The following is a 22,222-nucleotide window of genomic DNA, read 5'->3' on the forward strand; positions in this document are numbered from 1 at the left end:
ACAGCACGCTGTATTCTCTACCTGTAACACCACACACCACACTGTATTCTCTACCTGTAACACCTGTCCTAAGGGGGGACAGCAGAAGGAGCAGGAGACAATCTGGATTGGCACAGAGGCCATTTTGTTTTCACTTCCTGGATTTCTATCAGCTACCAGTGTGGCAGAACCGTACAGATACAGTAATACATTGTATAGACACATCTATATAACTTTTAAAGTGTAACTGTCATATTTTTTTTTATTGCAGAAATCAGTAGTATAAGCGATTTTAAGAAACTCTGTAATAGGTTTTATCAGCCAAAAAACGCCTCCTTCTGTACTCAAGAAGCAATCTCCCAGCCTCCCCCCCTGACTTCTTATCTGTGCATTATCAGGCAAACACGTCTTCATTACAAAGAAGCCAGTGAAGACGGCCTCTGCTCTCTCCATTCTATCCTTATGGAGGGGGAGGGGCCGAGGGAGATGAGGGAGCAGGAAGAGGTGACATGGAGGTCAGCTGTTTGTAGACTCTCTGGGCACCTAAAACGCAGGATTCTGGGGTCAGAAAGGTCAGTGCTTATCTATGAACTTACTGAGAGAAGATTGCAGGGTGTTGTGCTGTGCTGGACTGCTCTGTGCTCACTCACTCCTAACAGCCCCTCCCCTCTCCATAGCCACATAATGGACACAGAAATCCTGCTTCATTTGATGTGAGGGGGGAGGCTGGGAGATTGCTTTTTCAGTACAGAGGGAAACTCTTTTGGTTTATAAAATCTATTACAGAGTTTCTTAAAATCGCTTGTACTGTTGATATTTAATGGTAGAGAACCATAATGGTTAATGCTGCGTTTACACGGAACGATTATCATTCGAATTTTCGCAATAACGATCGCATTTGATAATCGTTCCGTGTAAACACAGCACATGATCAAGCGACGAGTGAGAAATCATTGATTTTGATCTTTCCACATGTTCTCAAATCGTCATTCGTTCGCTAAAAATTTGTAGATCGCTTCGTGTAAACAGCCTTTCAACGATTCGTCCTATGTGTGAGATAGGGTTAAGCAATCTTAAAAACGATCGCAATAACGATTTCTCTTGAGAATTTTCTGACGATTTTTCTAACGATTTATTCGTCTAAATGCGGATCATTATAAAAAACAAATCGTTGCTTCATAAATCATTAAATGATCGATTGGGCGAATTATCGTTTTGTGTAAACGCAGCATAATTTGAGTGCATCCAGGTAATCCCAATAGAGCAGATTGCAGAAGGGATAGAGAACAGACAGCACAGACTCAACACAAGAGATTCAATTTGGATTTTTAAACTTAAAACTTTCTCACCAAAAGGCCTATGGGTCTATTTACACAGTAAGATTATCTGACAGATTATCTGCCAAAGATTTGAAGCCAAAGCCAGGAATGGACTATAAACAGAGATCAGGTCATAAAGAAAAACCTGAGATGTCTCCTCTTTTCAAATCCATTCCTGGCTTTGGCTTCAAATCTTTGGCAGATAATCTTTCTGTGTAAATGGACCCTGAATAACGAGTTGTCATTTTTTTGTGCAGTAATCATTTTATTGATCACTTTAAGCATGATAATATTGTTTCCTTGTTATCTTTATTGTATGCTTTTGTAATAACTGTGGGCCTGTGAAGATGAGTGGTTGCAGCATTGGATGTCATCCTTTATAGTGAGAACTGTACAGGAACATGAGGAGTTAACCCAATCCCCTCACCAAGGGGGCGGGTGTGTGAAGACGGAGCAGCTGATCCCGTCCCTCTGTACTGGGCTGCCTCCACAGACTTCATCTTCCCAGCTGTGTAACCTCAGGAAAGTTTCCCCACACGTGGTAAAGTCTATGTGGAGAGCAGTATACACACTGAGCAGTTTGCATCCGTTCTCTTCCTTCTCCCCGTGTACAGCCACAGCCACTCACACTACTACACACCATGTGACGCTCACACAGTCCTGACAAGAAAGTTGTACCCGAGTCACGTGATTATCTTTATCAGCAGGAACGGCCCATTCACAAAAAACCGCACCACGTGACCCGGCAGTGCAGCGCTTACACACACACTGAGAGTCAGCTGACCGTCTTGTGCATTTGCCGGTACGAGGCGTGAGACGCGCGCAGCAGACATCCCGGAACCGAGTGTACAGGGGTGCGCAGAGGAGTAGTGACAGCGGAGACCATGTCCGGGGACGGAGAGGAGATGGTGACAGGCACACAGGTGAGGAGGATGTGACGTCACCACAAGGGGGAGGTGTTTAGGTCACCTGAAAAGAGGCGTCACGTTCTGTCAGAGGTTGGAAGGTTTGGGCGCTGGAGCCGAATGGAAAGTTGTTGTGAGAGTCCGGGAGGCTGTCACGTGGCCGCCTGCACCTGCTTCCTCATCCCCTCCTGTGCAGCCGGCCCCGCCATAGTGAGCTGCATGGTAATCTCCTGTGAATCTATGGGATACCTCATAAATGTCTGACACCTGGGGGTCCCAGAGGGACTGCAGCCTGGCCACCCTGAGCCCCCCAGTATAGCAGAGACACCTGAGGGGATTACAGCTGCTGAAAGACTACAACTCCCAGAATGCCCAGCAGCTGTGTTTCCACAGTATGAGAACTCTAGGGAAAGTGCTGTAAACAAAATGCTTTATAAGAGGAAGCTGGCCAAGCATGACTTAGCTCCATGTGATGCAGGAACATACGGCTGCAATTCACTTATATTAAAAAGCCAAAGTTTTCCAGTACTTATCAGCTGCTGCATGTCCTACAGGGAGTGATATTGGTCCCAGTCTAGAGATCAGGAGTGTTTATCTATGGGGATTTGCTACTGCTCTGTACAGTTCCCAAGATGGACAGAGGTGGCAGCAGAGAGCACTGTGTCAGGCTGGAAAGAATAGAGTACTTCCTGTGGGACATTCAGCAGCTGATAAGTACTGGAAGACTAGATTTTTAAAGAAGTAAATTGCCCTTGTTGGGACCAGTTGATCTGAATTTTTTTTTTTTTAACTACCCCCTTTAAGGATGCCAGTGTGACACTATTCATGAACATTAGGTGCGACACTGTGCGATCTGAGTAGCTATTCAGACTTCCATGTGGTGTATACGTTAGCAACCCCTCCAAATAAGATGTTGACATGTACAAGTTTACAGGCCCAATTGATAATAAAGAGGTACTCCAGAGGAAGAATGTTTTTCAGTTCAACTGGTGTCAGAAAGTTATACAGATTTGTAAATGACTTTTATTGGAAAATCTTAAGTCTTCCAGTAATTATCAGCTTCTGTATGTTCTGCAGAATTTAGTGTATTCTTTCTAGTCTGACAGTGCTCTCTGCTGACACCTCTGTCCAGAACTGTAGCAAATCTACATAGAAGACCTTTCCTGCACTGTCAGGGACAGAGGTGGCAGCAGAGAGCACTGTGTTAGACTGGAAAGAAAACCCCACTTCCTACAGGACATACAGCAGCTGATCAGTACTGGAAGAATTGATATTTTTAAATAAAAGTAATTTACAAAGCTCTATAACTTTCTGGCACCAGTTCATTTGAAAACCAGTTTCTTTTTCTTCAAAGCATCCCTTTAATGGCCTGAACATAGTCAACTACAGACTATAGTTGGGTCATTTCTAGACACGAGTAAACTTATACTACGGGTCCATTTACACAGAAATATTATCTGCCAATGATTTGAAGCCAAAGCCAGAAATGGATTTGAAAAGAGGAGAAATCTCAGGCTTTCCTTTATGACCTGACCCTCTGTTCGATTGGGGCGGCCAGGCTATACATTACCGGGTCCCCGCTCCTGCCCCGAAGCAAGCAGGAGCGGGGACCCGGTAATGTATAATCTTCGGCGGCCGGGGGGTTAATGGGGCGGGCTGCAGACAAAATCGCAGCAGGGATGTACATCTCTGCTGCCATTTTGTCTGCCATTGAAAGAATAGAGCTGGGATCCGCAGCGAGTCTCGCTGCAAATACGCAGCGAGTTGTCTATACAATATATTACTGTATCTATACAATATATTACTGTATCTGTACAGTTCTGCCACACTGGTAGCTGATAGAAATCCAGGAAGTGATAAAAATGGCCCCTGTGCCAATCCACATTGTCTCCTGCTCCTTCTGCTATCCCCCCCAGGAGACAAATATTCCATACCTCTGTCTCACATTGTGTGTGTGTTTGCTAGACACAGGCTGATAATGCAGAGAGGGGGCAGGGCGGGATTTACTATCTCTGATCGGCCAGAAGCAGGTGTTTCAACTTCGCTGTGCAAAAGTCTACAGAGAAATTAGGGTTGTGTTCACACATGTTGGAGTGTCATTGCAGTATTGCAGTATCTGCACAAAACTGATGCAGTTACACAAATAGATAATGCTAAACAGCAGAGAGGATAAGAGCCGACACTGCCAATCCCACCTGCACAAAAAACAAGGTATAAACAGTATATCCCATGTAAGATAGTATCGAATAAAGTCCTTTTTGTGGGAATCAACTTCAAAGATAAAAAATACTTGATCATAATATGTGCGTGGAAAGAAAAATTAAAAAAATTAAAAATTTAAGAAGTTCTTTGCTTTATTCCAATATCAGCATTACAGGTAGAGAATACAGCATGCTGTGTGGTGTTACAGGTAGAGAATACAGTGATGTGTGGTGTTACAGGTAGAGAATACAGCGTGCTGTGTGGTGTTACAGGTAGAAAAAACAGTGATGTGTGGTGTTACAGGTAGAAAAAACAGTGTGCTGTGTGATGTTACAGGTAGAGAATACAGCGTGCTGTGTGGTACAGGTAGAGAATACAGTGTGGTGTTACAGGTAGAGAATACAGCGTGCTGTGTGGTGTTACAGGTAGAGAATACAGCGTGCTGTGTGGTGTTACAGGTAGAGAATACAGTGTGCTGTGTGGTGTTACAGGTAGAGAATACAATGTGCTGTGTGGTGTTACAGGTAGAGAATACAGTATGCTGTGTGGTGTTACAGGTAGAGAATACAGTGCTGTGTGGTGTTACAGGTAGAGAATACAGTGTGCTATGTGGTGTTACAGGTAGAGAATACAGTGTGCTGTGTGGTGTTACAGGTAGAGAATACAGCGTGCTGTGTGGTGTTACAGGTAGAGAATACAGCGTGCTGTGTGGTGTTACAGGTAGAGAATACAATGTGCTGTGTGGTGTTACAGGTAGAGAATACAGTGTGGTGTTACAGGTAGAGAATACAGCGTGCTGTGTAGTGTTACAGGTAGAGAATACAGCGTGCTGTGTGGTGTTACAGGTAGAGAGTACAGCGTGCTGTGTGGTGTTACAGGTAGAGAATACAGCATGGTGTGGTGTTACAGGTAGAGAATACAGCGTGCTGTGTGGTGTTACAGATAGAGAATACAGCGTGCTGTGTGGTGTTACAGGTAGAGAATACAGCGTGCTGTGTGGTGTTACAGGTAGAGAATACAGCATGGTGTGGTGTTACAGGTAGAGAATACAGTGTGCTGTGTGGTGTTACAGGAAGAGAATACAGTGTGCTGTGTGGTGTTACAGGTAGAGAATACAGCGTGCTGTGTGGTGTTACAGGAAGAGAATACAGCGTGCTGTGTGGTGTTACAGATAGAGAATACAGCGTGCTGTGTGGTGTTACAGATAGAGAATACAGCGTGCTGTGTGGTGTTACAGGTAGAGAATACAGCATGGTGTGGTGTTACAGGTAGAGAATACAGTGTGCTGTGTGGTGTTACAGGAAGAGAATACAGTGTGCTGTGTGGTGTTACAGGTAGAGAATACAGCGTGCTGTGTGGTGTTACAGGAAGAGAATACAGCGTGCTGTGTGGTGTTACAGGTAGAGAATACAGTGTGCTGTTCATAAATACAGCCATAGGCAATGTTCACACAGTGTTAAAGGGAACCTGTCACCCCCCGTGCCGGGGTGACAGGCTCCCGACCCCTCGCTAGAGCCCCCTATACTCACCTGATCCCGCCAGGGTCCCGCTTCTGGATGCGGTCGGGTGACGGTGATCTTAGCCGCTGCAGCCAGGTGCGCGCGCTGAGAGATGAGTCCAACGCTCATAGAGAATGACAGGAGAGTCCAGCGCTCTGTCATTCTCTATGAGCGTTGGACTCATCTCTCAGCGCGCGCGCTGGGCTGCAGCGGCTGAGATCTCCGTCACCGGACCATCTCCAGAAGTGGGACCCGGCGGGATCAGGTGAGTATAGGGGGCTCTAACGGGGGGTCGGGAGTTGTATGACTTTGTAATGTGTGTTATTTAGTGAATAAATGTTAAACGCTGCACTACCCCATTTGATGGCATATCTGGACTATGTGGTAACAATCTATAGCAACAGGAGTGCATGCAAAGCATGTGAATAGGCCGCCTTCACATGTGGGGTTTTTAACTGTGCAATGCATGTTACGCTGCATTCACACATCCTCAAATCTTGCAGACCTATGGGCAGTGAATGCCTGTCCTGGATGGGTTTTCCTGCAAGGCATGATGTATCAACATCATTCCGGCAGCGGGGAAAATGTTTGAATCTCTGTGACAGAGCCGTGTGGCTGTCCATGGCTTTCCATACGCCATGATGACTTCAAAGGGAAACCGTCAGGAACCTGCTGATAGATACCTCTAATCGGACAGTTGGTGATCCCGGCTTCGGTCTTCTTTTGCCTCAGCACCATATTTCTGTATTGTGATATGCAAATTAGCCCTTTGGTCTACTGGGGACATTCCTCAATGTATTCCCTTCCCTTCAGTGTAATGTCCCGCCTGCCCTCCGGCTTGTATGTCCCCCCTATTTATGCTTTTCAATATGTGTATATCTGCTCTCACCAGATCTCCCGTATGTTACAGGCCCATGTACAGGCTAAATCTGTTCTACATTCACTACATTCCCTCAGCATACGTAGACATTTGAAGGTGCAGATTTTTATGCAGCATGCACAAATTAATTCTACAAATCTCATCCACTTTGCTGCTTGCAAATTCGAAAATCTACAAAGTATCCACCCTAAAGGAACATACCATAAAACCTTACATTTCAGTGCCATGACTATATATGTTTCTATTTTAGGTGTCTTACATAGGAAAAGATTGTACTAGGATCCCATCATTTCTCTCTAAAAAATATGGTCATCAAGCAAAGAGACTAGATCTGAGCTTCAACCTGTTAAGGTAAGTGAACCTTGCAAGATATTTTAAGCACAAAATAATGTTATGAATGTGCAGATCATCAGCGTCTACTCAAAATGCTCTACTTTTTTAAAATTTTTTATTAAGGGCTCCCATACACCCATGGGCAAAAAAACCCCTGTGATACACCCAGATGTCAAAATTGCTGCATCACTTTATGTATCAGATATGTAATACGTAAATGATTACAAGTGAGGTCTGATTAGACATTGGGTCTTGCCACAAGATGTAAAAGGGGTTCCCCATTGCGCTATAATAAAGGCTGTCAGAGACTACTTTTAGGTAGTGTACCTCCTGGTGGGAGTAGTGTCTCAGGATGCCTAACAAAACCTTTATGCCTCCATGCTTACCCATGTTTCATTGTGTAACCCAACTATATGTGGCTTAAAATACTACAGTTTTTCTTTTAATTGTACTAGTTGCTGGGAGGTAAGCCAGGTCAGAAGCACATCAGCAACAGGATCACTAGTCATTTTTACACGGACACAGATGCAAAACATATGTAAACACGGATGGTTTTACACGGATCACGGAGGTAGCTATCTGACTACATTCACGGACCAGAACATCTTCATATTATGTGGAAACAGTAAAAAATGGTCTTGATCACTGTAAGGGGCCATCCACATGTCTGCAAATTAGAATACGATGGTAGAATTGATTCACTAATTTGCAAACCTGGTGATTTTTACTACCTTGTTTTAATAATAGCTTCTTCCTGCTCCACTGGCACGGTGGGGATAATCCCCAAGATACCACCCTGATGAGCAAATAAGAATGGAGAGAGTTTGTTTCAATTATGGGCATATCTCACATCTCATTCCCTATTTGCAACCAAAAAGTTATCCTTTAAAGTAGTCACTGAAAACTTTAGGATAAGCGTCTCACAATATGAATTTAATTTTTTTATCAAAAAATTGAAAGTGACTTGTAGCTTCGGCCACATGCAAGCTGCACATTCTTTTATGCCAATAGTAGGGCAATAAATTTGTATGTGTTTTAAATTACCTATTTAGTTTTTCATGTGAACCTAAAGGGAATCTGTCAGGACCTGAGACCTACCTGAGGTGCTGACATTGTGCTTTTGTTGGCAGTCCCCTAGTGAGCATCTTGCCTTTTGGTAATTTGTCTTTGCAGTGGATTATGTGCAATCTCAAGTCCTCTTATTTTAATCAAGAGTCAATGAGGAGTTGTGGCACAGCATTTGTCCCACACCTAAACACACCTCACCCCTGCTTCCTCCTCCCTCCCCTTCATGAATAATCTCTGCTGCCCAGCCTCCTGCTCAATCATGCTGTCAGACAGTGTCTCTGAGTGTTTATTACAGACATTGCCCACTGCTGTAAGGTTTTTTTTCCTGGGTTCAATTCCCTGATGGAAATAAAATGTATTTATTTATTTTTCTCATCATTGTTTAAAGAAGGGAATTTTAAAACTAATTTGGACCTGACTGGGAATTGTTTGCACTTGAAAATGACTGTATTTCATTTCCATCAGGAGAATCGAACCCAGGAAAAAAAATATTGTTGGTCTTCAGACAAGTGATTTAGAGGACTGCCAACTATAACACACTGTCTGAACCTCAGGTACAGCCTGCGTGCTGACAGATTCCCTTTAAGGTCCTATTACAATGGATGATTATTAGAGATGAGCGAACCTGGAGCATGCTCGAGTCCATCCGAACCCGAACTTTCAACATTTGATTAGCGGTGGCTGCTGAAGTTGGATTAAGCCCTAAGGCTATGTGGAAAACATGGATATAGTCATTGGCTGTATCCATGTTTTCCAGACAACCTTAAAGCTTTATCCAAGTTCAGCAGCTGCCACTAATCAAATGCCGATCGTTCGGGTTAGGATGGACTCGAACCCGAACCCGGTTCGCTCATCTCTAATGATTATCTTTTGAACCGTCGATTGGGGGCAATCATTGTCTGAGATTGGCGCTTGTTTACTTAGAGTATAAGGCAAAGTAATAGGGCCCATACTCATATACATTTTGTTCAAACAGGGAATTGCAAGGAGTTTATGTAAAGTATTGTAAATACAGCGACCCTGCAGCGACCTCCATTTTTCACTGGGATGGGGAATCAGGATACTTTACTACACTTTTTATACTTTACTACGATATCAGGGGAACATTTGAGCTTAGATGGAGACAAATGTTAACTGCTGGAATTCTCCCTTTTAAATGTCCACCATTTAACACTGTGTCACTTCTGTGTCTAACATTATTTAAGAATTCTATATATCTACAGATTTGGGATATAGAAATAATATATATATTTTTAAATGTTTTAAAGCGATTAAAACATGGAAGTAAAGGTGTACATAGCCTTTTTATTGGTTACTATGGAATGCAGTGAAATCCGCCTGCTGACTTGTCACATGCATGCACGTCGTTCCAGAGATATGCAGGTTTTAGCCTGACCCTTCTGTAAAGGAATCCAGCAGCCAAGTTTAGGACAATGTTATATGTGTTCGTACTCCTTTCCCTTCCCCCTTTTGGTCATCAGATTAAATGCATATTATTAATTGTGACAGTACAGTGTGTAGTCTGTAGTATAGTGTTAAATAAGATTTGTTCTGCGTGTCAGTCATCAGTGTAGTTATGTGCCCACCCGTCACTTTGTGTGTGCCATCCTTTCTAAGTATCTAAGTCTTAGTTGGCCCCTGATAAAAACAGTAAAAGCCGCCTCTTTTCTTGCGACCATATAACTTGCTTGAACTTCTCTAAGTTCTTATGCTAACTCATTTATGTGTATAATGTAATATTCTGTGACTATGACAGCGCTTTACCTTTTTCTCAAAAACAGTGAGGCAAAACCCTTAGGGGCTAGATGTGACTTATCAGTGTGATCTGTGCATATATAGTTATAAATCTTTTTGGAAGGCCACATATATACACAGTATGTCAATTCTCAACTGTTCAATTTGAGTATTTAAAGGATTTCAAGTATTTAAATAAGTCTGGCACGGGCAAAAAAAAAAAAAAAGAATTTATATTAAAAAGGAGTTATACTCACCTGTCCCAGTGCCCGCCTGACACTACGTCCTGCTCCTCGACCCCAGCCGGCTTCCCTCTGACTATGTCCCGAACTGGTTGACAGATGCCCAGCTCAGCCAGTCAGTGTCTGGGGCGGGACAGCGCTGCAGTCACTGATTGGCTGAGCGGGCCAAATCCCAGATGCTTGTGACAGGAGAAGAGGAGACCTATTGCAATACAGGAACCCAGTGATGTGTATCAGCACAGGAACAGGTGAGAATATTGGGGGAGATTTAGCAAACATGGTGTAAAGTGAAACTGGCTCAGTTGCTCCTAGCAACCAATCAGATTCCACTTTTTATTCCTCACAGCCTCTTTGTAAAATGAAAGGTAGGATCTGATTGGTTGCTAGGGGCAACTGATCCAGTTTCACTTTACACCATGTATGATAAATCTCCCCCATTGTCTTTTTTAATTTCCCCTCCACCCTCTGCCCATAATGATTTCTTAAAGCACCTTTCACACAGGCTGTACATACTTACCCCTGTTGCTGCAATCCGGCATCCTATTCTGCAACTCTCCCATCCAGCTGTCTTTAGTTCCCGCCTCCTCCAACTGTCAATCATTCTGGAGGAGTAGAGATCTGAAGACACAGTGGCTGGACAGGAGAATTGTATAATAGGATGCCGGATTGCCGCAGCATGGGTACTGTATGTACTGCTGTGTGATACGGGAACTGACAGCACGGATATATACATGGATCGTTGGATTGCTCCTGCAGCCTGGCTGCTAGATTTCTTGTGCTCTGTAAAGGCCCCACAAATGAGTGCCAAACTTGCAGATCGGTGCTCATTTGGGGCCACCTGCATCCAGGAAATAGGCCGCATTTACACGTTCTGCAAGGAACACGCATGTGGAATCCCTGTAACGGAGTTCCCCTGCCTGCGCAGCATCTGTGGTGAGATAACTTTGTCTCCCAGAACTCTCATACTACTAGGACTTATGGTAAGGCATAATAGTGGAGTCAATCAGCAGTAGCACAATAAATTTTTACAGAAGCAAGAACAAATGGCAGCCCATTTTAGATATTAGTGACTGATTGGAGTAGTAGTCTTGCAGGATGTAGATATCTTGCAAGATGGGTCAGATAATGTGCAAACAACAACCCCAAAACTGGACAACTCAGGCTGAAGGAAATATCGGTCGACAACAGAACCAGCAAAATTCTGGAGGCCATCTAAAAAACAGATGGAACAACACCCCCCCCCCCCAAGTTAGTCCCGGTTGGGAACCACTGCCCTAGAGAGATGGGGCCCATGCCTCTTATTTATTGGTTGGAGGGGACATAACAAGGCTTTCTCCATAGAACTGCAAAAGCAATTGAAAGGAAATGGTTTGCCATAGGCTAATCTTTTCTTTACACCCTTCACTTAAGACAAATATTAGTGAACCATGAAGTAAGTTTTGGATGACCACTTGAACACATTTATTCATTTGAACATTTTAGTTATTAACTAGAATATATTGATTTTGTATGAACTGTGTGAGCTGTCTACTTGGAGTTGTTTGCTGGCACTTGCTCTGATGGTATGCCACTTAAAGATTAAGTATGGTATTTCTTCAGAAAGTGATAGTGTAATTGTTGGTAAGTAGAAGAGTGTGGAGAATAGGCAAAATAGGGGGAGTGTAGTTATCTCTTGATAGAAATGCATATTTATCAGCATGGATGGCTGTTATTAATGTAGCTGTCACACTGGAACACATTTTCTGCATTAAATCCATTTAGTATGTGCATTATTTGGCCTGGAATGCCATGAGGACATCAAAGCCCCCTTAGGCATAAGAGCACAGTGCCCTGCTGTGGAAGCAGAAGGGAGCTTGATCAATAAACCTGACATGTTAATGCAGAGCAAATAGAATAAAAGATTTTTTTTGACAAGACATGAAAAATCACCTTGTGGCAGCTGGCAGGCTGAAGCAGTAACTGCACAGGCGTGGTAACGTTGATCTGACAAGCAAAGGGGAGAGATGATGGTTATAAGTTGGTTTTGTTTCAAACTTCTTTCTTGACCTGTCAGATTTTGAAGGTGTCTGAATGGCCTTTTTTTCTTTCTTTTTTTTATTTTTGTCGTGTGAAAATTGTAGTCTTAGGTAGTTATGGCGCAGTTATGTCTTCTTGGATTGTAAATGCTGTGGTTTTAATTGATTTCACTTTAGCTGTTGAAGCTGTCAAGCATTTATAATCCGTAAGTCCTATAGATACAGCGCTGGTATGTCATGCTTCAATGTGTAGTTATCAGGAAATTAATATCCTTAATGAACTGGTGCTTTCAAGCTAACAGGGCGTAAAATCCAACTTACCCTTTTCAATTGCTAATAGCATATCCCCCTCCCTGTATTTAGTTTGGAGAACAGTCTTCCAACAGCCTGTTCCTTTGATGCCCGACAAAATGCCAGCTTTGCTGTGGGTACATTGCGTGATCAATTACAATAAATATAGTAATTACACTAGAGTTAGTAATTAACATAATTGTAGTCAATTACTACAAATACAGTGTACAGCTAAATAAATGAGAAGGGAGAAATTAGCAAGCTAATTGATTTATCTTTATAACGGCTTTGTTTCCTGTTGCATAGAATTAGTAGCTTTATTATTTTTTCACTTTTTCACTATTCCATTTTAAAGTCATTTGTTAAACAGATTGAAAAGGTATACATGTAATATTCCAATAATTACAATTAGCAATTATGTGCATTTTTTTTTGCATCCCATTATGTTAATAAAAATTAAATTGTAGTATCCATTATTAAACATTTTAAAGGCTTGCCATACATGGTACAATCTTTCAGTTTGAAGCTGGGTTCACACTACGTATATTTCTGTCAGTATTGTGGTTCTTATATTGCAACCAAAACCAGGAGTGGATTAAAAACACAGAAAGGCTCTGTTCACACAATGGTGAAATTGAGTGCATGGCCGCCATATAACAGTAAATAACTGCCATTATTTCAATACAACAGCCGTTGTTTTAAAATAACAGCAAATATTTGCCATTAAATGGCGGCCATCCACTCAATTTCAACATTGTGTGAACAGAGCCTTTCTGTGTTTTCAATCCACTCCTGGTTTTGGTTGCAATATGAGGACCACAATACTGACTGAAATATACGTAGTGTGAACCCAGCCTGAAGGTGGTTTCCGGTACTTAAGATCTTGTATCCTTAGGATAAGTCATCAACATTAGGTCAGTGAAGGTCTGACTTTTGACACCCCTGCTGATGAGTTGTTGGAACAGACCATGGCCACATCATTGCCCACCGGGCACAGTTCTGCAGCTGTACCTGGTATTACAGCTCTGTTTCATTCACTTAAATTGTTAAAAGCTGTAGTGATTTTTAATACCAGGCAAAGGCACTTCTAAAAAGAACACAGCTGCGCCTGAAACTGAAAAGATAAAGTTTCTCTTTGGCGAGATCCCCAAAAGGTCATTGGAGTCTTATAGGTCGTTCATGCTTCATCTGGAAGTTTGGTAAAAAGCATATGCAAAGTAGCTCGTTCCCAGAAGTAAAAAACTTGCTCCCTGGTGCCATCAATTGGAGGTAGCAACCCTTCAAGTCAATGTTTGACTCATTCATGAGTCGTAGAACATGGCTGGAGATTGTTATTGCCAAGACAGATGAGAAAGCTATCCGCTTGTAGAAAGCTGTTTCTGGGTTGTTGCCCCATGTACATAGCAGGGTACTTAGAAGAAGAGGACTCATCACTTGGTGAAGTACTTTGGTTTGAACACCAGAAGATAAATGTCTGTCAATGAAAGGTAGAAAGAAAAGTGGCCCAGGTCATCAATTTGTCTGCAACCCAAACTGTCCGGTTCTGCTTATTGCAATTAATCACAGCTCAGTTCTCATTTTACCACAGCTTGTTAAGGTATGAAAGCTGAGCTGTGATTGGTTGCTGTGGGCAAAACCAGACAGATTTGTTTGCACAGATTGATGAATTTGGGCCAATGTGGGAAAGATATTGCTCTCCGTAGAGCCATAATGCAGCAGTCTGTGGTAGTCATGTAAACAAATACCACAAATTGGCAAATTCTTCTCAATGTTGCTGGAGAATATGGGTGTAGTAGTCATCCTAAAATGACACGTCTTATTGGTCAGTGACAGTAATTGCGAATTAACATAAAGGAGTGGCAGCAAAGCAGAAACGCAGAAATTATTCAAGGAATGCATAGGGATCATTTCTTTTGTGGTTCAGTAGAGGCAGAGTCGAGGTGGTACAACTGTGACTTCAGTGTCAGAGGACTGGGCTTCTATTCCTGTTAGTGTTAATCCATTTACTGATCAGTAGAACAAGTGACATACTCCTCTCCCTGCTTTGTGTCTGAGACCTGGATGGCCACATGGACTAAAATTATTAGTCCGTCCAGGTCATGTAAGTCAGGAGAGAATGCGCTAATTGTTGACTTCTCCAAGCTCGTTCTGAATCTAAACACTTAGGGGGACATTTATTAAGTTCAGCGTTTTTCACGCCGGACTTATAAATGTCCCCGCATCTCCGGAGCTATGGGGATTTATGTAGAGGCAGTCTGCCTCTACATGAATCTCGTGCGCGTCTGTGCGCACAGCCGAAAACCTACGCCAGCTGAGGACTGGAGTAGGTTTTCAGCGTATCTTTTGGCGGAACGGATGGTGAATCACGCAGCCATTTGCGAATAAAAAAAATATGCAAATCGGCACTTTCCGCCGAAAATCATCCGTACTCTGGATGATACATGTCGCCCTTAGACTTTGACCAATCCAAACTTTTGACATGTCCCTAGAGTGTGTCATATAATTTTAAGTGGAAGGTTTTTGTTAAAGTGTACCTGTCAGCACATCTGCTGATCCAATCAGCAGTGAATTCCTTGGGGATCCATGGCTACAAACACGCTGAGACTGTAATGTGCATAAATTATAAATCAGAATGGGGGTTGCATGCATCGGGGTCTCGGAGAGTTTATAGCCATGAATACCTGAACTTTCGGCCGCAGAGAGGAATTCACTTTCGATTGGGTCAGCGGATGTGCGGACAGGTACACTTAGAGGATTTACATCTGCATGTAGCAGACTTAATTCTATCTAGAGGCTGTCAACTTTGTCAGTTAGCACTGAACGGCATTTACTTGTCACCCTTAGGCCGCGTTCCCACTGAGCAAAGCTAGCGGAATTCCGCGACGGAATTGTCCGCCGCGGAATGCCGTTAGCCTCCCGCTCATAATGGGACTCTATGGGAGGCGCGCGCTCCTGCCCTGTCCGCGCTGAAGAATGAACATGTTCATTCTTCAGCGCGTATAGAGCAGCAGCGCGCGCCTCCCATAGACTCCCATTATGAGCGGGAGGCTAACGGCATTCCGCGGCGGACAATTCCGTCGCGGAATTCCGCTAGCTTTGCTCAGTGGGAACGGGGCCTTAGGACATCTATTATGGTGGGAAGCTGTTTCAAGCCCAATTTGCTTTGGGTGTGTTTCCTCAGACAGATTTATCTTACAAATTATTGAAGCCTAAGGAAGGAACAGATTATAAATAGAGATGAGCGAACCTCGAGCATGCTCGAGTCCATCCGAACCCGATCGTTTGGCATTTGATTAGCGGTGGCTGCTGAAGTTGGATAAAGGTCTAAGGTTGTCTGGAAAACATGGATACAGCCAATGACTATATCCATGTTTTCTACATAGCCTTAGGGCTTTATCCAACTTCAGCAATCAAATCAAATGCCAAACGATCGGGTTTGGATGGACTCGAGCATGCTCGGGGTTTGCTCATCTCTAATTATAAACAGAGAACAGGTCATAAAGGAAAGACTGAGATTTATCCTCTTTTTTTTTAAATCCATTCCTTGCTTTGGCTTCAATAATCTGTCAGATAAATCTGTCTGTGTAAACACACCATTACATGCAGTTTGGTTTTGTTTGTGGTGGCCATATTAATGGAGAGCAATTTGGAAAGTAGGGTTTCAGTTCACTTACTCCCTCCAGACCAAAGTGCCTAGAGTTATGACATTATGGGGCATCTTCTACTTGTGTTGTTTGTGCACCTGGATAGTGTATATGTCTGGAGCACTGCCATACAGCTGGGTATTTAGCCTGTGCCTCCTTGAGATGCAGGATCTGTGGGTCTAAACAAATTTACTGCCAGGTGGCCACCAGGTGAATATGATGATGCCCAGCAATGATCTGCAGTAGGTGCCTGAGTAGCTCCTGTTGGCAGCAAATCCGCAGTTCCAGTTGGGCAGGGACATTACAGATTAAGGCTAGGTTCACACTATGTATATTTCAGGCTGTATTTGGTCCTCATGTCAGGTCCTCATAGCAACCAAAACCAGGAGTGGATTGAAAACCCAGAAAGGATCTGTTCACACAATGTTGAAATTGAGTGGATGGCCGCCATATAACGGTAAATAACTTCCATTATTTCAATATAACAGCCGTTGTTTTAAAATAACAGCAAATATTTGCCATTAAATGACGGCCATCCACTCAATTACAACATTATGTGAACAGAGCCTTTCTGTGTTTTCAATCCACTCCTTGTTTTGGTTGCTATACAGCCTCAAACATACAGCCTCAAATATACGTAGTGTGAACCCAGCCTAAAGCTCTTCCTACTACATGCATGGCAGGCCCAGGGCAAATCAGAGCATATACTTGTGGGTCTATAGAGGACATATAGCAGCAGATATTGTAAAATAATTATGCCAACCATGGGGGCACAGTATCGTCTCCTTCCCGGTCACACAGATTTAAACATGTGAGATAGGGTATCTGGTATGGGTTTCACTTTCTGTTTAATTTTTTAGGGGTGACCATTAATTGCAGAATAAGGTATGAAAGTACCAATAATGTGATATTACCTACTCTCTTTAGATGTAGCTTTAGAGGGTGCAGAGATAGAAGTAGCACATTGATTCATGTACTGTATTTGTCTACAGTATTATAATTAATACATTGGAGGGTAACAGAAAATTTCATATAATATATTAAAGGAAACTGTCTATTTTAGGATAAAAAAATTTGCTGTAATTTAAGAAATGTATTTTTTTTAAAAAATTTTTAGGCACCCCCCCAAATATTGTTTATAAAAATTATTAAAAAAAAAGCTTTGTTGGCCATTGAAAAAAAACACATTTGTAAAGTAATAAATTGTAGTGATTAAACTAACATGCACCAAAGGATGTCTGCTAACCTTTGTCAAGTGGTGAGGACCAAAGAAAATCATGAAATTTGAGATGATAAATTTTTAAGAAATTATTTATTAGTATTTAAATTGCCATTATAAAATATTTTTCACTACAGTGTAATATTTTGCTACTGTTTCAAGACAAGGCACAAACAGTATAGAATGTGTAAATATCTTCAAGAGATTTTATCCCACTGCTTTTTACAAAACTGCTTTAGGGCACTTCCACATATGGCGTATGAGTTTATTTTTAGTGTTTTTTTCACAACTTTTTTTATTTTATATTTATGAGGGGTGTTAAAATCATACATTTAGATGTTAATCTGGAGTCTCTAGCAAATAATGTTTGCTAACATCAATTTGGTAATTTAGTGACCTGTTTGTGGCCGGTGGCATTTTCTTTTTCAAAATACAACATGCAGATGTTATGGCTGTTTCTTAAGGCATTTCCATTCATAATATAACATCAATAGTGCTACAAAACAATCATGTTAAAAAAATGAATCATTAAATCACTTTCTATATGAGGACTTCTGTACATAGCTGTAAAGCCTAAATTCTCCAAATTTCATACCTTACTGTATGATAGATTTCTTGGTGCTGCGCCACTTTGCCCTGCCCACATTGGTGCCTTAGGCCCTGCTCACCATGACTTTGTCACCATCTAGGCCCTGCCCCTTGGCAGTCATTGGAAAGGACGGCCTAGAGGTCCATTCCATAGCGGCCATGAAGCTCCGCCCAGGTGGCACAATCCACCAACGATAAAAAGCATTTTTTACAGAACCAAACACCAAGAAATCTATTATAAAGTAAGGTAAAATTTAGGCTTTACAGCTGTGTAGAGATGTCCTCATACAGAAAGGGGGTGACAGTATTTAAAATTGTAACATTTTTGTAGATATTTTTAAACAAGCGAAAATAAATTGTCCAATAATTATGGCATAGGGGTTAACTATCTGGAATCACAAACCTGCATTAAATCACGCAGGTGTGAATTTGATGTGATTTTGCCAACACAGAAATAGTTGCGGTTGCCAATCTGCAGTATTCCTACAGTAAAAACCCTAACATTGTGGATTTATTTTGGATTTTGACTTCCCTCAAGTCAAGGGGGGAAATATGGGAGACATGTGCAGCAAACCCAATTATAAATTGAGATGCTGTGGGTTTAAGATGATTGTATTTAACCCATGTAAATGTAACCTTATATCAGGAGCGTCAAACTCTTGGACCTCCAGCTGTTGCAAAACTACAGCTTCCTTGTCTAGACTGGTGACCCCGGAGGCTTGGCGGATTATTTTGGAAAGAGCAGCTACCTCTTCCATATATACCACTTAGAAGGAGACTCAGTACAAGTTGCTCATGCACTGGTACCACACGCCGGAGCTGCTGAACAAACTGAATATTTCTATTTCTCCGCTTTGCTGGAGATGTTCATGCAACATTGGTTCGCTGTACCATATTTTCTGGACCTGATTAGGCATCCAGGGTTACTGGTCACAAGGTACTGAGCTTATTGGACTTATTGAACCTAGTTTTAGAGAAGCAGATGGAGTTGGACCCATTGGTATATTTGCTCCAATTGACGCCCAAAGCAATAGGCAAAAAGTCTACGAACTGCTGCTTCAAATAACGGCAGCAAAGACCTTGATAGCTCGTTGTTGGAAGAAATCTACACCTCCCTCACAGGTAGAATTGGTCGCTAGGATCAAGGAGATAAGACTATTAGAACACATCACGGCGTCTCTTAATAAGCTGGCCCACTTTGAGACAGTTAGGGCTCCATTGGATGCATGCTGTACCCGTACTGGATATGTTTGATGACTGAATTTTTTTGGTTCTCCAGCACTTTCCCCTTCCCTACCTTCTCGTTCACATTGTTCTTCCCCTTGTCAGTGTTAAGTGTTTAGGTATGGATGTTTCTTAGGATGTTGCCTCCTGTAAGAGGCCTAAGGGCCCTATTACACGGGACAATTATCATGCGAAAAATTGTTATATAGTTCGAATTTAAACGAAAATCTTTCTGTGCAGGCAACAATGGGGATTGTTTATCGTTAGCCATTCATCGTTAAAAATTTGTGTAATAGGACCCTAAGTTTCTCCCAATCCGCGAGTCGCTCAGAAGGGAGACTTTACTGTTTATTGTTCTTTGGCTCAGTTATATGGTTATAAGCAATCTTGGCCTTTGATGCTTAACTGATTGGAAAATTTTTGTACCTTATACTTATTTGTATACTCCCTTGTTATCCTTTAGTTTTAAAATAAATACTACAATTGAAAAACTAAAGTTCCCATCAAGTCTGGACAGCCAAAGCTTTAGCTGCAGCACACTCATGCCTGATGGGAATTCTAATTTTGCAACAGCCAGAGTACCGCAGTTTGACACTCCTGTTTTATATGGTCATTGTTTTTTTAAACAACTTCTCTGCATGTGAATGGCTATATGATTGCTAATAGAGATGAGCGAATCGCTCACCTAAACGAAGTGAAACGCTTCGTTTGATCTGTGCTCTGCTTATCAAGTCAGCTGCCTGTCAGCTCTGCTCTCTGCCACTCCAGGATGCCGGGAAAAACTGGATCCAATCCTGGGAAACTTCTCCCAGTTTCCCAGGATTTAATCCAACTTTTCCCTGGTACCTGGGGTGAAGGGGCAGGGAGCAGAGCAGCGCAGCGCTAACAGGCAGACGACTTGATGAGCGGAGCGCTGACCAAACAAAGCTTTTCGCTTCATTTAGATAAGCGATTAGCTCATCTCTAATTGCTAACATATCTGTAAAATACCAAATTTTCCAAACATGACTCCTTATCCCAGAAGAAAAGCTAAAAATTCTTGAGCACTAAGTGTCTCGCTTCTCTGCAAACTGCTTTTCGCCGCCTTTTTCAAAGTTTTACGAAATACGGACGTGTTTTTTACGTAGTGTGAACCCGGCCTAATGCTGTGAGCTCTGAAACATTTAAAGCTCTGGAGTCTTAAAGTTAAGTCCGTAGCATAAAGTTTGCGTAAATCTGGCCTAAGATAGAACTGAGGAATTAGGTGCAGGGCTTGAAGGAGAGAACACCTTGGCTGTGGAGCTGCAATCTGAACATGTTTGCCTCCCTTAGGGCCCTATTACACCAACAGATTATCTGACAGACTGGATTTGAAAAGAGGAGAAATCTCAGTCATTCCTGGCTTTGGCTTAAAAAAAATCTGTTGCTGTAATAGGGCTCTTAGAGGATACACGTTATGCTTGAAAGGTAAATCAAGGCCTCTCTCTAATCTCTAACCACCCATAAAGTTCTGGGCGGCTACTACTGTTTGCACACTGTGTTACCTTATCAATGTGCTTAGTTTGGGGTATTTTAAACTAAAATCATTTAGCACTTATCCACAGCCTTGATCTTTATGATTGAGTGATGACTCACATGTGCCCCCACTTTATTTATTCTCTATGAGAGCTGCTGAAAGTAGCTTAAAGAGTCACTGTCGTATTTTTTTTTTTTCCAGAAATCAATAGTCCAGGCGATTTTAAGAAACTTTGTAAATGGGTTTATTAGCCAAATCTGCCATTATCTGCATGTAAAAAGCCTTTTCCCAGGTCCCTCCCTCCTTCCTCTTTTTCATCCACTCTGAAAAATCTGAAAATTGTGACTTGTTGCAGGAGACGTACCCTGTCTGCTCTAGGGAGAGGGGAGGGGGGAGGAGGAAGGAGGGAGTTAGCCGGCAGCAGAAAGCAGATATCAGAGGATTACAGGCACGGAGCTGGGTGACAGCTGTAATCCGAGCTCAGACAGGTCACTGGTGACTGTCACAGGAGATATCCCGTGAGGGATTTGTAGATTAACTCTTTGTTGTTCTGTTTTGGTCTTTTCTTTAGCTCTCTCCATAGGAGAACAATGAAGACAGGGGGGAGAGCTTCAAACTGCTTTTTCATGATAAAAATGCATTTTTCGGATAATAAACCCAATTACAAAGTTTCTTAAAATCGCCTGGACTATTGATTTCTGCAAAAAAAAAATTCACGACAGTGACACTTTAACATTGCACACTTTTTCCGGCAGCTCCATTGACCATAAAAGCATGTGTGGTCCATTCACAACTAAGACCCTTTGAGGGTCATCGGAACCTATAAAAACTTCTAGTTTACTGTATATATACCAATTTACTAGTTGTATAACCTCTACAGCGATGCATGGTTCTTTTCTTACAGACTTGTCAGGTCTTGTTTGCTATACAATTACCACTAAGCAACAAAAATTAATTCCCTGGTTGAAACAGATCAGATTAGATGAGAACATTGCCATTGTTACAAAAATATTGCATGTACAGTATGCCTCTTTTAGAGTGGCATTTTATTGGAATATATTGCAAAGTTAGCCTTTACATTATGGAGGCCGGCTTTTCTCATAGAATTTCTGATTTGCAAACTACATTGTTTTCTTCAACTTTTTCCCCCAAAAAATCCCCCTACCCAACCTCTTAAAAATTGCATAGAATCCAGCCATAAACAATTTTTCATGCGCGTTTGCAGATGTAACCTTTTAAGCATACCTACATTTACCTGGGCTGGCAGTCGTTTTGCATTTTAATGACAAATCAAGCACGATAACTTCCATTCGAAACGAAAGTGCCTTAAATGTCTTGGGCTGTCAGAATGAGATGCTGGGAGCTTGATGAAAAGAGAACAAAGAAGATAAAGTATGAAGCCTAGATACAGTGCAAAATGAAATAAAACCTTGTACGGCCTGTCACTGGTGTCAGTTGATATTCATATCTAAAGCACATTATAGTATTACTCTGGTACGCATAGCTTACTCATCTGTCTGTTTTAATTCATTACATTCTTTTGAGTCCCATGTGTCAGCAGTGGGGAAGAGGAGAGAGAAAAAAA

At 42.1% G+C, this 22,222-nt stretch overlaps 1 protein-coding gene across 1 annotated transcript in view; it reads left to right on the forward strand.

The window, feature by feature from the left end:
* The first annotated feature begins 1,856 nt into the window (after nt 1-1,856).
* The window catches only part of LRMDA (leucine rich melanocyte differentiation associated), a 573,594-nt gene continuing 553,228 nt past the window's right edge, over nt 1,857-22,222 (forward strand). The window contains exons 1-2 of the mRNA XM_069980876.1: nt 1,857-2,221; nt 7,035-7,135. Of these exons, the coding sequence (XP_069836977.1) occupies nt 2,183-2,221; nt 7,035-7,135 (140 nt within the window). The 5' untranslated portion in view covers nt 1,857-2,182. The remainder of the gene's footprint in view (nt 2,222-7,034; nt 7,136-22,222) is intronic.

This window comes from Dendropsophus ebraccatus, chromosome 8, assembly GCF_027789765.1.
Source record: "Dendropsophus ebraccatus isolate aDenEbr1 chromosome 8, aDenEbr1.pat, whole genome shotgun sequence".
In the NCBI taxonomy this organism is placed as follows: Eukaryota; Metazoa; Chordata; class Amphibia; order Anura; family Hylidae; genus Dendropsophus; species Dendropsophus ebraccatus.